Source organism: Anarrhichthys ocellatus, unplaced genomic scaffold (genome assembly GCF_004355925.1).
Source record: "Anarrhichthys ocellatus isolate YVR2014 unplaced genomic scaffold, GSC_Weel_1.0 scaffold5, whole genome shotgun sequence".
Taxonomy (NCBI): domain Eukaryota; kingdom Metazoa; phylum Chordata; class Actinopteri; order Perciformes; family Anarhichadidae; genus Anarrhichthys; species Anarrhichthys ocellatus.
This window is the reverse complement of record NW_022280035.1, coordinates 7527595-7543431: the sequence shown is the minus strand read 5'-3', so window position 1 is coordinate 7543431 and position 15837 is coordinate 7527595. Positions and strand designations below refer to the sequence as shown.

Below are 15837 nucleotides of genomic sequence, written 5' to 3'. Positions count from 1 at the left end.
AACTATTCAGGCCCACATTCACACCTATGGGCAATTTAAATATACATATGTGTAATAAAAATAAAGCCTTCCCATTGAAATGAATACAATTTGATGGATTCTGCAGCACAAGTAACATAGATTTAAAGGTCAGACACGAGAGAGAGAGAGAGAGAGAGAGAGAGAGAGAGAGAGAGAGAGAGAGAGACTTGCATCTGAGCATGTTCACAGTTTGGTCTATAGATGGCAGTATTCTAACAGAAACAGAGTTGGATGGGAGAGTGCCACTGACACTCTTCAGTGCGTGCTGCGCAGACAAACTCTGATGGGTAAGAACATTTTCTTTTTATAAATTTGATGCACAATTCCATTGTCTACTTTCATTATTCATAGTCTAAACGATATAGTCGGTTATAAAGATTTCCAAAGGGAATGCTAATTGAAATCAGTTTGAATTATTCTACAGTGAATTATCCAAACTGTAAATTATAATTAGTTCGTTACAAACTTCTGACATCTTTTGGGTATTTGTGTTTTTTGGTTACATGTTCGCGGGGATATTGCAAATTGCTATGTGGTTTTATGTTGTTATGGTTTTTTTTTTAAGAAAATGCTTCAAAAAAATGTCTTCCTGGTATAATCTTAAATGTTGTTTGTATGACTGCATTTCTGAATTCTGCGCGAATGTTTCTAAAATGTATTAATTATTCATGTTTTTCTTTGGGCGGAAACAGTTAACACCATAATGAGCCGGAGTGTGAGGGGGCTGGGTTTAAACGCGCAGTGTGCCAGTGGCAGGCAGGCAGGCAGCGCGCACACACACACACACACACACACACACACACCGTACTGTACATTGATGGAGCCGCTAATCTCTGTCAGTCCGGCAGAGCCCCGTGAGAAAGCAACGCTGCGGGTCTGATCCTACGCTGCGAATCTTACACCGTCGGACACCTTGGCAAGCCCGGCCACGGCTGGTACAGAACCTGCGTGTTGTGAGCAGCCTGGAGGACGCTGAATCCCCAACTGAAGGAATGTGCCGTTTCACTGACACGCGCTAGTAAAGTCACACTAGGAGGTCAGTTCAGATGGTGAATGCTCTGCCGCGAAGTTTACGCACTGAATTTGCAATTACTCGCGGTGATGAAGGCTTTTTTTTTTTTTTTTTTTTTTTACTTGAATGAATGACGCCACCGCCGCAAACAGGCTCCGCAAGCAGATGTATTTAAGGAATTGGAAGAAGTGGTGAATGTAAGATTATTAAAGCATCTCCGAAAATCGAGGCTTTGTCCAGGTAGAGCATTTTGGAAACATTATTTTTTTTTTTGTCCCTACTGTGGATGTGAGTCCAGCGCATCAGTTTACAACCCAGAAGACAGACAGCAGCCGCGCTGGAGGGAACAGGATAACCGGGATACCCAGTTTAAATGAAGAGGTGAGTGACGATCAACGCTCGTTAAGGCTAAATGTGCTTCACAGTGTGTACATATTTGTCTACATCCCGAGAGACCACCACGTAGCTGTTTCATTTTGGACTAATTTCCGACACTGCAGACAGAGACATTTTTCATTTCGGGCTCTGTTGAGGTAGCAATCTGTTTCAAAACATATATATATATATATATTTTACACTTTGACGATGGTGATGATGATGTGAGCTCATCAAATATATGGTTTACAACAATATGTATATTCGATCATTTAAGCTACAGCAGGGTTTACGCACAGGTGTTATTCTGGACCCTGTACTACCATTTATGCTTTATTCTCATTCATTAGAGTTTAGCTCTAATCTGTTCTCCAGAGATGATACTATCAGTTAGCATCGTTCATGCTGATGTGCTGCTTCTGGTTTGTTTGTAAAATCTTCTTCAGGAGTATTTAAGGCAGTTAGTTGACCAGTAGTTGGTGTAGGAGTCTTACAATCACCACAGTGTCTAATGATTTCAATTTGTTGACCTTGAGGGCAAAACGTCACAGACATTCTCCATAGTGTCCACATGATTTATATTCAGGGCTTCCTTCAGACTACACTTAGAACCCTTTAGAGGTAATATAGTGACTGGTGGCAGGCGACAGACCAGGACCTGTCTGTCACTGCAACAAGTGAACCTGGAGTCTGGTCCGAGTTGACGATAACACTGCTCCATTTCTCAATTTGTATGCTCATAAAAACAAATGCACTGTGAACATAGTTTCACACGGTGAGTTCATTGAGTTCACACCATCTAAACATTTCATGCTGGATTTGTTCTCTTCTTATTAAGTGGTAAAACCAAAAAATCCCAAATTGCAACAAAAACCAAACCTCGATCAATCTAAATTATTCTCGCCAACTGGCATCAATTTAGGATTCCAGATCGGCTCTAGACCTCATCTGTCCCAATTCAGCAGATGCACCTACAAATCTTCATTCTCTGTCAGACTGCCAGCGCTCCGGCAGGCACCCGTGACAATGACTCTAAAGAAAATAAATGTTGTCTTAAGTAGAAGATTGCCTTCCATTTGCATGAAAATAACTTGCATCTGCCACGGCTGTCGGGTAGCATATTAATCCCTCTGCTCGTGCAATCAAAACCCGTTCCTTCTTGGTGAGATCAGGCTTTATGTGCATGTGAAGCGTGACCCGCTCACATCATTATTTTAATATCCATCTCAAAGTGAAACAGCAGTTTGACCCCAAAGCAGCCACCAGGGTGGAAATTGCTGCCTTTAAAAGAACAAACCGGCACTCAGCATTGGTTTGATTATCACATGCTGATTATATTCACCTAATTAACTCCAAGCTAATTGGGGAAAAAAACACATTCTCTGAGAGTGTGGTGATGCCGCTGAACAATCTGTCCCTCTGACCAGTTGGCTGTTCAGCAGCTGTTTGGTACAGTTCTGTTAGGTCTGCTTTAGTTAAACTGTATGTCCAACATTTATGGAAGCTAACCTTATGTGACAAGTTTATTACCGCTAAGTCGTTCCCTTTAAGACAACATCATACAATTGCTGTTAAAAATATTTCCAAAGCTGTTGTTAATAGTCTGAGTTTATTCAGAATATAATTAATCACAGCCCGTTCGCTTGCTTTTTACATCGTGGAGGTATTTTCGAATGATTTTAAGGGTTCTGCTCAACGAATCATTTTCAAAGTGAGGGCTTTGAAGGCACGCCGTCCGAGGAAGCCTTTGGAGACCTGCAGCATCACACATTCTTCCAATTAATGGGGTTAACCTCACCAAGCTGGAGAGAAATAGCTTGGACTGGACAAACTTAGGTTGAGCTTTGTGCTGCGACAGTTGATGTTTTCCCCGCCACTGCCTCTCCGCTTCACCTCTCTGTAGGGAGCCGCTATCTATGTTTTCAATTGGATTGACGCTGCAGCTGTGTGGTCAGCGAGGTATTCTGTCCTTAGGACTTCTGATGTCCTTCTGATCTCCCCGGGGAAAATACTCAGGTCTTGCATCCTTTAATAGGGGTGTTTTCAGCTGTCCTCAAACACAAGATAAATATACTTTAGTCAGGATTGTGCCGGATCTCACACATTTCATGTTGACTCTCTGACTATGAAATTTCATCTCAAGCCTCCTCTGTACAAGACTGCCTATCGCCATAGCTACTGCCGCCATTGTGAGCCTCTATCAGTATGTGCGGCACACTCTGCTGATTGGCACGCGTGGCTCGAGAGCGTCCTCTGTTGATGAACTGGAAAGAGCCTTAACGAGGAGCTGAGTTAATTATCAGGCCACAATCGGCGCACACAGCCTCTTTCTGTTCAGTGACTTCCACTTGTACCGCTCAACAACTATGATGACATTACTAACAATTATAATTTTTTTTTTTAACTGCATGATTTGCTACTGAATGAGTTGTTACTGCCTTCCCTCTCTGTGTGCTATGTCACCACCAGCACTCACACAGCACACACTGCCCGCTCCTCTTTGGATTCCCCCCTTAAGGCAGCCAGACTCACCACAGTTTAGCTTGAGAGATTTTGACAAGTCGTTACGCATGCAGGCAGAATCCTTGACCTATTTCTTAATGAGTGAATACTGCAAATGCGCTCAGCGGCTGTGTATTCTGAAAGAAGCCCCCACCCCTTTTCGTTACAGCAACCCCCCACCATCCCAACTGTCTTTCGCTTACACACACACACGCACACACACACTCATGCAAACACGCTAACACATGCAGATAATGGTGCTTTTGTGAGTTCACTGACTCATTCTCCCACAGATATAGGTCCTCCCTCTTCCCTCCCTGTCCACTGGAGTGTACAAATAGCGAGTGAGTGTTTGTTTTAATGCAATTGGCCTCCCGTCTTCCCCTCACTGTAGGCTGTTTATCTGAACCTCTCAACTGTCCAGTTGTCGCAACAGAGATCTCAATCTCCTTGACCCGCACACGCTCCACTCACTCAGCCTCGTTATGTGCATGTTTGTGTTTGGGATCCGCGTACAGCGAGCGTGTACGTGTGACGACCGACACAAGGGAGATCTGGATCTGCCGTGACATTGATCAAGTGGAGTGCAGCCAGGGAGAACATTTAGTCTAAGAGGGGTCTGGCATCAGTGAAAAGCAGGGAAGATCGCAACTGCCTCGCTCTCGCTCACCGGGAGTTTTTCTACCTGTCTCTTACGCTTCAAGCGCCAGATCCAGCAGTAGAGATATTCTCTCCAGGCGATGATTATCCCAACAAACGCTCATTTACGCTGTTGTTGGTTGTAGAGGCAGCACTCTGCTGATATGTTGATTCAGGCGTGTAGGAACTGAGAAGTCTTGTCTCTCTGCATCTGGGATATGATGACACACAACTTTGTTGCAACGATACCGATACTCTGATATCGGCCAGGTATCAGGCTAAAATAAGGAACTGACGTTGGAGAGCTTCCACATTATTACAACCTGATAGCAACAGAACTTAAAGGGGACATATTATGCTCATTTTCAGGTTCATACTTGTACTTGTTTACATTTGTAAATGTTCAAAAAATACATTATTTACTGACTTATTTACTTAACAAGGAGGCTTAAAAGAGACATTGCTGTGCCATATCATGTCATATCGTTGAGGTACAACACATGCACTGTAAAATCTGGTCGGCACTTACTGAAAGGCTCACTAGCTGGCGCACGGTCACAGAACATGAGGCTGATTGATTGGTTTCACTTAAGTGTCCGCAGTGGGGGGTGTCGCAGTAGGCTACTTTATGGGTGAGAATTACAATTCTGCAATTCTAGAAAAGAGCTTTAATAAAAGACCATAAATCAATAGTTTCTATTTGAAAACATCCTATTATATATTGGAGGCCACCCTCTCGCGCGCATCCAAAAAGTTCCATCAGGTCGAGCGAACCTAAAGGGCACCTGAGAGGACACCTGAGAGGACACCAGCCCTTTTAATTCTAGCGTCGTCTGCTGTAACCCTTCAACATCACAGCCCCAGTTGCACTGCCCATGTGTCATACCCCAAAGCTTCGGACCCAGCTTCCATTCAATAGCCTGCATGTGACATAGGAAAGGGAACCAAATCTGAATGGCTTGTTGAACCACATGTTTTCTGATCTTGGCAGCCCACAATAACTGACTGGGTTGTCCTATTTCACAGGATGTGGGTTAGTACACACTCACAGTACCCAAATGTATGTGCACAAGCAATTGTTGTTGTTCATAATATGTCCCCTTTAAGACTAGAAAGCAATTCATTTTCACACTCTCCATTTCAAAGATGAATGTTGGATCTCTTTCATGGAGAAGTGGATGATTTTTCATTCACTCAGTCCATAAAATGCTAGCTAACACTATCAGTCTGTGCCTTAATGCATTTGGTTAAAATGTTATGATGCATCCCAACTCTATTTGTCTAAATAGTGTTATTTGTTCTGTGCCAAAGAGTAAAATCTACTGTTGCAATTGATACTGTAAACATATAGCTATTATAGATCTTAAGAAACAGCATTACTCTTTGATAATTCCCACACAATAGCAAATGTTAGAAAACACCACAGGACTACATTTAACGGTCTGGTCATGCTGCTGTAGCACTTTTCATCATCTTGAGTAGTTGTGCGTGTAGCCTTCAGTGACTTATTGAATCGTTGAAACCGTTTTAAATTGATGACTACAGGCCACTACATTGTTAAGTAGCAGCTTGCCCAGTATGAGCAACACATAACACAGAGTGAAAAAATCAATGCCACTCCTTTGCATTTCATTTTTCACAATACACAGGGAGACTAGTCTTTTTTTTTAACTGCTGTGAGTACTTGAAAGAAAAAAGGCACCTTGCCTGCTATAGTGTTGACTGTGCTTGTATTTTTTCCTTTGATAGGCCTGTTGAGAGAGTTTAATTCGCCATCTCTGTCAGGTTGCTAGCTGTTTTCTTTGGGGGTTTTTTTGTGTCTGCAGCTCCCAGACAGGCTCCAGTCGGTCTCATCAGACGTCCGTCGGGGAACGGTTAACAGTCGTCCCTCTGCCAGGCGCAACCGTGGCCAGTCCAGATCCTTCTCTCTCTATTGATGGCAGCAAGTTAGCAATGAACCCCAGTGTGCACTCTGCTGTCCCAAAGGCTTGCCAGCTTGCTGAAACAAAGCCTTTTGTGGGACCGCTGAATCCAACAGATGGAGAAATGGACAGTAAATGAAAGTAGAGGCAAAGGGGAATAAAGGAATTTAGTGGAGCATGTTTGCTGGTAGGCATTTAGGCTACTCCTTTGGGAAGCCTAACACCCTCACAATGCGATACTGGCAGAACTTAAATGTTCTCTCGTTGACGTGCTGCGAGAGCGGCTTTGGGCCCCTATGTGAGTGGAGAAGGCAGTCTGCTCGCGAGGGCTCTCCGGGGCCTGGGAAGCCTTTATTAAGATGTTAATGGAACTGCCTTCATGACACATTTCCACGGGACAGGATCCCTCGCCTCTGCCATTCTTTAGTGCCTCAATCTGCCTGCCACAATCATCAGTCTCTCCCCCCCTCACACAACAGCCCGTTTAGGCATTCAGCTCCATCTCCACATTCCCCCTGCCCAGGCGCTCTCACTCTTTATCTGATCTCTGCTGTCACAAGCCATCCTATATTTTACCAGGTGTAACAAAATTACGCGATGCCAGCGATAAGAGCAATCCTGGCACAGCGACCCGTAGAATAACAAGTCTGTCTGTTTGTTTGTCCCTGATCTTCACACCGGTTGGTAGTCGGACTGTCACCCCAGCAAGCCATGAGGGCTGTTATGATTCCTCCGAACACTGTCAGCTGGTAGCTTGTTTCCAGGACACTACCGACATTACGTCCCCTCATTCGCCGTAGCCCTCAAACGGCTCCCGAGGCTGCCCACTGCAGCCTGAGCAGCTTATCAAAGCAGCAACAACAAAAAAAGAGGGGAAGAAAGATCTCAAGCTTTACATACAAATACCCACACTTCATTTTCTTGAAAAGGCGCTGAATGCATTGTCTCAACCATTTTCTCTTTTCACATCCGTTTGAATATAAGTCAGTTTATCCCGGAACCATCAATAATCAATTCGCTGGTGTCATGGGAGGATGTGCGTTTTTTTGTATGGTGGAAACTTGACAATAAGTGAGCAACAAAAAGGAGCGGGAGAGAGAGGCAGAGTGGGAGGGGGCCTGTGTTAGACGCCAAGGGGCAGCTGTCAGGAGCAGATGACAGTGTGTCTGTGTGTGATTTGTGCTTGGCTGCGTGTGTTTGTGTCCATTTTAATTTATTAGTGTTTGACTGCATGGCACATGTGTCTTTTGTGTGTGTGTGGAAGATGAGGCACCAGGGGAGGCAGTGAGGGCAACACGATGCTGCGCTGTCCATACTGCCCCCTGTTGATGAGGATGCCCCTGCCTGCCACTGTCACCATGGTTACTGCAGTAAAAGGGGCGCAGACATGTGCTTGTCTCGTCTGCTCGTGTGCCGTAGGGGAGCCCGGCCTACAGCAGCTTCAACCCTCGGCTCTATACAACTAGGACCACTTTCAACTCTTAGGGGGCTATTACGACCATTAGCCATTTCAAAGCAGTGTGTCATTTTTCTCACAAGATGGACTCGTGCTAATATTTGCCCAAGAATTGTAAAACTCCAGCAGGTATTTTCACAAACTTCATTTTCTCTCAGCGCACTCTATTGCATTTTTCTGAGGTTGCAGTTAACAAAACGCTCAAATTCCCCTGTTGTGCTCAGTGACATGTAGATACCTGCATCTATGCTCTCTTCATTGTTACTATTTTGCAGTCAGCCGTGGCTTTATCTGGCTCTTCTCAGTGTGAGGCAGGAGCCTTAACTTAGCAGAGAGGAGAAGAAAAGAAAAGAAAAGGGGGAATGTGGTCTTCCGAATTCATTCCTGCGTGAGATAGCAAACAGAAAACCCTGTCTGGAAAAGTCCTCCCTCTTCTATCTTGTTTCGTCTCTCGTTCACACACACGCACCCTCTTGATAAACTTTTTCCACTGTTGCAGACCAAAGTAAATTGAGCTAAATTGATGATGAAAGACCTCGAAACTCCCACAACTTCAAAACATCGAATGTGGCCCACTGTGGCGTCTTATTTCCCTGCGATGTTGATAGAAGCATGAAGGCAAACAATTACACCCAATGCTTGAAAAACTGCATAAGTGACTTGGAAGGTCCATTTTCTTTTTCTAATTTTAAATTGGAACCCTTGGTCGTGGTCGTGAATGTACTAGGGAGGGAGGATCTTGGATGTATCACAAAAAAAACACTACTGCTGCCAGTCCTGCAACTCCAGACTCTTTGGCCCAAGTGTCCAGGCCAGGAGAAATGAATTCTCCCCTGGGGTAACAGTTATGTTTATGTATGAGTACATGACTCTGATCCACAGTGGGGAGAAAGGGATGAAAGGTACTTAAACAGGGAGGTAAGCTTGTCATAAAACCCACACAAAGTCTTTTAGGATGTGTGGTTGCTCTCCTGGCATGCTCGGGGCAAAACAGTTGATAACATTTCATGAATGTAATTGCTTTTGTTGTTTGATTTTGACCCCAGCTCAACCTTTAAGATTATGGCTTTTTACACCTTAAGCATAGAGCTTTGGGGAATGTGTTGGATACAGAGGGACAATAAATCCTCTGGATGCATTTCTGGAAGCCCGTCTTATCAAAGGATATCAACTTGGCGAATGACTGGTATTTGTTCCTGCCAGCCAAACATTATCAAGATGAATCTGTCGTAGGGAAAGTTAGACGTTGTTGTTTCACTACTCTTACTTCCTAGTGCCCCTTTGCTATCAAAGGGAAACACTCTATGTACTCAGTGGAACAGTGGGAGCTCGCCCAGACAGACGCATTACTCTGCCTCTGTCATAACCAACGAAACAGGAAACACGACAGCAGAAGTCTTCATGTAACCTGCATCAGACGGAGAGGAAAATGACATGATGTGATATCACGCCATGCAAAGCGCATACTCGAAAATCACCACATCCTCGCACATGAGCTGCAGTGTAGTGTTTAAGGAGAATGAACCGGGGTTTTCGAAGACAATTATTCAGAGTGTGACAGTCAAGCCTTTTTGCTGTAGAGGACTTGTGTTGTCCGTGAAGATGTTGATTAAATATGACTGCACTGAAACGTTTGCCTGCCTGAGGGAGGCAGCGGTAGAAGAAGAAGAAGAAGAAGAAGGAAGAGAGTGAGAAAGGCAGGGGACTGGGCAGGTTTGTATTCGAAAGCAATGAATGAGCAGCCTTTCGTCTTAATCTGTAACACTTTGGGATTTACACTACGGGAGCTAATGCTGTTAACCAGCCTATCCACACAGAAGGTGCATATTTCCCTGCTGCTACAGTACAGCCTTGGTTTGACCAGACACGCCTTTGTTTCCTCATTCATCTCGCAGGGAGAGTAAAGCTGAGAAATAAGAAGATCATTTTTTTTGTCACTGCAGAAGGTATCTCTGAGCTTGTAGGTACAATGTTTATCGTTAAGCACTTTGCACGAGCCTTTTACTCTGCCTGCTGCAAGCCCTCCCCCCACATTTCGCAGAGAACATGTTCAACCTGACAGGGGTGAATAGGTGAGGCGAATTTGCATTTTATTACAAAGCATGCACAATGTTTCAGGCATTGTTTTCGGTGAACATACTGTTGCATATAAACAATTTGCTTCTGCGGGGTTTAAGTCTGTGTTTTTATTCACAAACAAATTTCACATATCACTGAAGAGAAACGTGTGATCAGCACAATTAAGCATTCATTTAAGTTAGTCTTTTGTTTTCGATGGGGTAGAATAAATGGTTTATTCGCAGCTGGTGATTAAAAACATGTTGTGAAATCTCCTCCGTGTCCATCCTCCTTCCGTTCTTCTGCTTCCTCTCTACATTCTCATGTTTATTTGGGGGGTGCGAGAGTGAACTAGGTGGAGGGATGCCAGAGGGGACTGGCATGTGGCTTAGATGCTGGGAAATGTCAGCACATTTTCACATTCACCTGTGTTTTGGGACCTGAGCCCACATTCTGCTGTGCATCGTCAGACAAAAAGAAAATTACTAAAATGTTTTTGAAATGAGGAGTGGCTACTGGGCAACGTGTCACTGAACATGTCCAAAGTAAAGTACACATTGGCACATTGTTACTCATTTTAGAGCACACAGACGCACACGCTTCTTCTTACCACAGTGTAAATCCTTCATGGGTTCCTTGTGGGCAGACATTGAGAAGCCTGATAAAGGACATCTTGCCTTTGTTTATTTTGCCAAGGATACGGTGTTCGTGGGTTGTGTTGTACAAAGCATTAGTTGCTTCAATGCTGAAATGCTGAGGCTCTGAACATGTACAGTAGCTGTGTGTCAAGGTAAACAACCCCACCTCTCTTTGTGCACAGCTCTTTGACGCAACCAATCATAAGAAGAAAAGCGAAGAAAAGCGAGTAAAACTGTCGACAGAAGGACAGCCAAACAGATTTTACTGCAGGGACATTATTTCAGTGCAGTTTCTGCCACGTCTGAGCTGCTTGTAACTTTTGGCAGTAAAGGAAATAATGAAAGGAAATAAAGAGCAATTAGCTGCACAATATCCAAAGCATTAGTAGTTATACGACCATTGATAATTCATTTCTGTGTTGAGATTTTCTGATTCAGATGATGATAACAATGCACATATTGGATGCATATGACCAACCTTTAACGAACATAATGTGGATATATTGCTCCTGCAGACCCATAGAGGGATTTAATAAAAATCAGCATCGTCCGGTGCTTAAAAATTAGGCCGAAGTGGCAAATATTACAGTTCCTCACATAGCCACAACGAGCTGGTTCCAAAAGCGAGTCAATGCCCATAGATCCGAATGTTGGAATACACAACTTTATAGCAGAAATAAACAGCCTGGTTCAAAAAAACGTTTTAGAAAGGTGGGTTCCATCTCAGGTCCCTCGCAACTAGCTTACTGCTCTCCAGTCCTGGGCCCGTTTTAGCTCCACCAACAATCCACCGCTTTGCCCTTTTTCGGATTAGCTGGGAGGTAGGCTGTGTGTCGTCACGGCCAGGATAGCGACGGCCAGAGCCATCCACTTAAAGCTTCACAACGGCTCTTCAGAAACCTATGGGTGATGTCCATTTTTAATATGGTCTATGCTCAAACACGCCTCCCTTGTTGCTTAAAGTTGCAGATTAATTGATGGATGAATGCCATGCTTTTATTACTTGCTTACATAAACCCACATCATATTTTCTTGTACAGGAAGAAAATATTTTGATATAAAAATGTGATTTTTTAAATTTATTTTATGTGCATATTTTGTTAAATAAGTGCATCATTTGTGATCTAAAAGGGGGAAAAAAGGCATTTTTCATTTCATCTCGTCTTAAAGGGTTAGCTGAATGCACTGAAATCCAGCCGGCCCAGCCTTTGATCGGAACAGGGAAGGAAACGGGGAGGTTTGGGCTTTATTACTCGTGACACTGAGTCAGACAGGAACAGAAGAGGAAGCTGGAAGGGAGGTACGGAAGTCAAGAGGACTTTGTGCCAGTCAGAGCTGTAACCCAGTGACACCACAGGGTTAGGTAAATAAAACTTTAGAACTTGGAAAAGTCTGACTAGCTCTGCACAGTAAAGGCTTTTAGATGATCTAGGTGTGCGTGAAAGCGTAATACTCCACACTAATGGGAAAAGTCTCTCATTGACTTCGAGGCGGTCCCAGCCAGACTGAAACAGTAGTGAACCAACAACAAAGTGTCCTAATTAGCCCACTTCAGCATGTTAGTCTGCCCCAGCTGCTCCTATTTATGTTAGTGATGAAATGCTGAATGGGCCTTCCCCCCCCCCCTTGTTACATTTTCTCAAAGGAAGCAAATCGTCGATTTTATCATTTTTCTCTTTCCTGTTATTGCCGTTTTTGCTGGAGTATGATTATATGTTTTGCCTCTGCTGATGCAGTGTATAGGGAACAGCAGCAGGGCTGTTTTGTTTGGCTAAAAGGGGGACTGCCAAGTACCCTACCCCGTGTTTTGCCCCCATCTCCCCCAGCTAAGAAATGACAGAATGTGGTGATCAGAGGAAATACTCAGGCTGCCCGCTGCCGTGTTTATGCTGACTCTTCATCCCATCCTCTGCCGCGGCATACTTATCATCGAGAGGTTTCGGTTACATCTCTCAATTGGATGGAGAGGGGGCTGGCTTGCTTACCCAAGCCTCATTTTACTGCTTCACTAAACCCGTGGCCCAGTATGATCGCTTTTAAAGCAGTCAAGCCACAGCGTCTCTGCCTCAGCTTCATCATCTACGTGTGCAGTCTGAGGAAAAAGTTAATGTGAGGTAAAAGCTGCCACTGAGGAATTCCGATCGCCTGGGTTTGGCATTGGTCATATACTGACCAAGCATGGGAATGCTCTTTTCAGTTATTATTGCTCTGTCTGTTCATGTTCTTTATTGCTCTCTCTTGATATTGCGCTTCCCCTCCCTCTGCTCTTTATTGCTCTTCTCTCTTTTTGGCTGTCGGGTCTCTCTTTTGCACTGTGGGATCTGGTCCCAGCTTGCCTCACTTCCTTAACAATAAAGCAGATGCTAATTTAAATCATCTTACTACCAGAGATTAGTCTTTGATCAAACTTAATGCTCAGAAAGCAACTGCTGCATTCAGCTTTACAGGGAGAAAGAGAGGCTGTGCTTGTAAATGTGATCTGGTGACTAAGGCACTACTCCACTTGACTGCTGTTACACTTAAGCCGTTTATACATGCATTTCTCTTGCCCAACATTTTACATGATGTGCAGTCAAAGCATTGTAAGAATTTACACACTAGAGCTGGATTCAAACTATTCCTGCTGTGAATGTCAATGCCCCCCTCTAGACCTACTTATGCGCATGCAAGTGTGTGTGATTACATCAATGACATGCTTTCCAGAGAGCCTCTCCGCTGGGCGCCTATATCAAGATGTAGTACGAGAAGAATACTGACGGCCAGTTGTATGAGGCTCCGTGGCCACATATACTGTAATGGATGCTCTCCAGTGTCTGTCTGAAGAATATGGATGGCCGGACTATCTCTGTCTTAGATCTACAGCAGAGCAGGGGACAGATTCAGGAGCCCCTCGCCTGTGAAAATGAGTGTGAAGCACTTATTCCCGGGTTCACCGGTGTAGTGGACGAGCTGCAGTAGCTCTTCATACAGCTCTGACAGACTCGGAGACAGCCGGGAATCTTGTACACTATAAGCATCCTACACATGTGCTTCTCCGCGATTGCCTGCGTAGACCTCTATGTCATATCAGGCTGCTTGACTTTTCTTGGTTCACAAAGAAGGAAGGTTAAGGGAGCTGGGTGCAGAAAAAAATTAAATAAAAAGAGCACCGGGCAAATAATGTTCTGCGGCGTTAAAGGTTTTTCTGTATTGCCACAGCTGTTTAAGGCCACTAAATGTAATCCCAAGAAGTCTTTAAGGCCATTTCTCTTTTCCCTCCTCTCCCTGTGACTTTGAACATAATGATCATCGGACCTCTTTCCCTTCAGCTGCTTTGCTGTTCTCTGTGCTTCACCACAGCGGTACAATACTCAACCTTCACAGCAGTGGTGAATAAAACCATGCATTGCTATTACTCCATCAATGTGCTATTTTTCATCATCTTCTCGGTCACCACAACATTCCTTCCTTCTACCTCCCACTTCCCCACTGCTCACCTATCCTACTATAAGCAGGTGGGGAGCACGTTTGTAGTGAATGTGCTTTTTCTTGCATGTCTGTACTCCAGAGCACATGCTATATGTCACTGCTGTGAACCATAACTCTTGTATCGTGATACGTGCCGGCAGTCTTCCTAAAACTTCCCACGAATGTGTTGATAAAAAAAAGCGCTTGCTGTGGTGAAATGCCTACTCAACTTTCAGAACACTGGCTCACAGGAAACCAGCCAGTGCTGATTTTCCGTCATATCCCAGCCTGCACTGCATCCTGCGCGGGGTTCACACGGAACAGGCCGGAAGGTATGCATGTACGCTTCAGCATTGATCCAGCCAGTCACTCAGTCAGTCAGCCAGTCAGCTTGCTCTCTTGCTCTCTGTCCCATCCTATCCTGTCGTGTCCTTGCGTGGCCTGGCAGCGGCTGCCGCACTCTCGAGTGAGCGCTGAGCTAATGCTTACTGCAGCGCTCGCTATACTGTTTTATTATTCATATTCATTGCAAGACCTAGTTGGACTTGCATACAAATGTAGTGTAAGCTTTTCTCTGAGCTGTGGTCTGTGGCAACAGTTTTGTAACTTTGCTTCCATATTTGCTAGACTTTAAACCATTTCCAGATTTAAAAAAACTATTTCAGATATCATTTCAAACCAGGAAGTTGTTGAGGTTAAACACAAGTTCACCCTATATTGCCCTAAAGCTCATGAATTACTCTGTTGGAGAACATGTAACCAATTATCTTCTTGTCAATTATTTCAAATATTTATTTAAATGTCAGGATTGCTATTAATCATTAAGTTGTAGACTGTTTACAATTGTATTAAACTGTGGCACATATTGGGCTCTATTCAACCTTTTTGCTGCCTGTATAAAATAATCATAAAGTCTGCTGTACAGAGAGAGATGAGTACCATTCTGTTCTCTAGTCTTCATAGAAAACAGTGCATTCTGCTTGCAAGGCATGTATCCGTCTGTGTGAGTAAGCACCCAATTTCCTCACCACATGCTGTTATTGCCTCTCATCCAAAGCAGATTGGGCTAAATAGACTAGACTAGAGTAGCCGCAGACTTTATTTGTGGTGTTTTATCACCTCTGATGAAATTAGAGGGCCATCTACCAGGCTGAGGTAGAGAGGGAAACAGACTGAAAGAGCAGGAGAGAGGCTGAGCCCTTCACCGCTCTGTGACAATGCCTCTGTTATGTGTGCCTGAGCAGAAAGAGCTTGACAATAGGCATTACTGGTCCACATACAGTGGTGTGTATTTGCGGGCCGGCCATTACTATGCTCGGGGTCACGGCAGGTCTTGGAACACAATGAGAGAAGTTTTCCTTCCTCCTGTAAAAGTTAACAATAATAACACAATACCACCATTAACATTAACTGGAATTCCCTGTGTTACTTTGCAGAAATGTCAATATTATTTACCAGATGACATGACATGTTTTTAGCGCTAATGTTCAGGCCAAGTCTTGTTATCATTGCTACTGCGAACTGACATTACGAGCACTCAGCTCTTTCCTCACTTTTCCACATGAAGCCTTATCTGTGTTATTATTTCACAGAGGTAGTCCGGCTTTGGTTAAACCCTAATGTTTGGCCTTTTTTGACCCTTAATCGAGTTTGGCGAAAAAGACAGAGCAACAGGAGGTGTGATGTTTATACTCTCGCGCTTCGTCTGGAGGGAAGAATAGCGGGTCGTTGGGGTCAGGCGGTTTAACTCCCTCACAAGTGCTTCCA

The 15837-nt window shown here is 44.2% G+C and overlaps 1 protein-coding gene across 2 annotated transcripts in view; it reads left to right on the top strand.

Annotated features, from left to right (window-relative positions):
* The first annotated feature begins 236 nt into the window (after positions 1–236).
* The window catches only part of plxna2 (plexin A2), a 176971-nt gene continuing 161370 nt past the window's right edge, over positions 237–15837 (top strand). Inside the window, exon 1 of one of the 2 annotated variants that reach the window (XM_031844680.1) lies at positions 237–308. In XM_031844680.1, the coding sequence (XP_031700540.1) occupies positions 305–308 (4 nt within the window). In that variant the 5' untranslated portion in view covers positions 237–304. Of the gene's footprint in view, positions 309–346; positions 1415–15837 lie in introns of those variants that run through there. The other variant, XM_031844681.1, reaches the window with a different exon arrangement.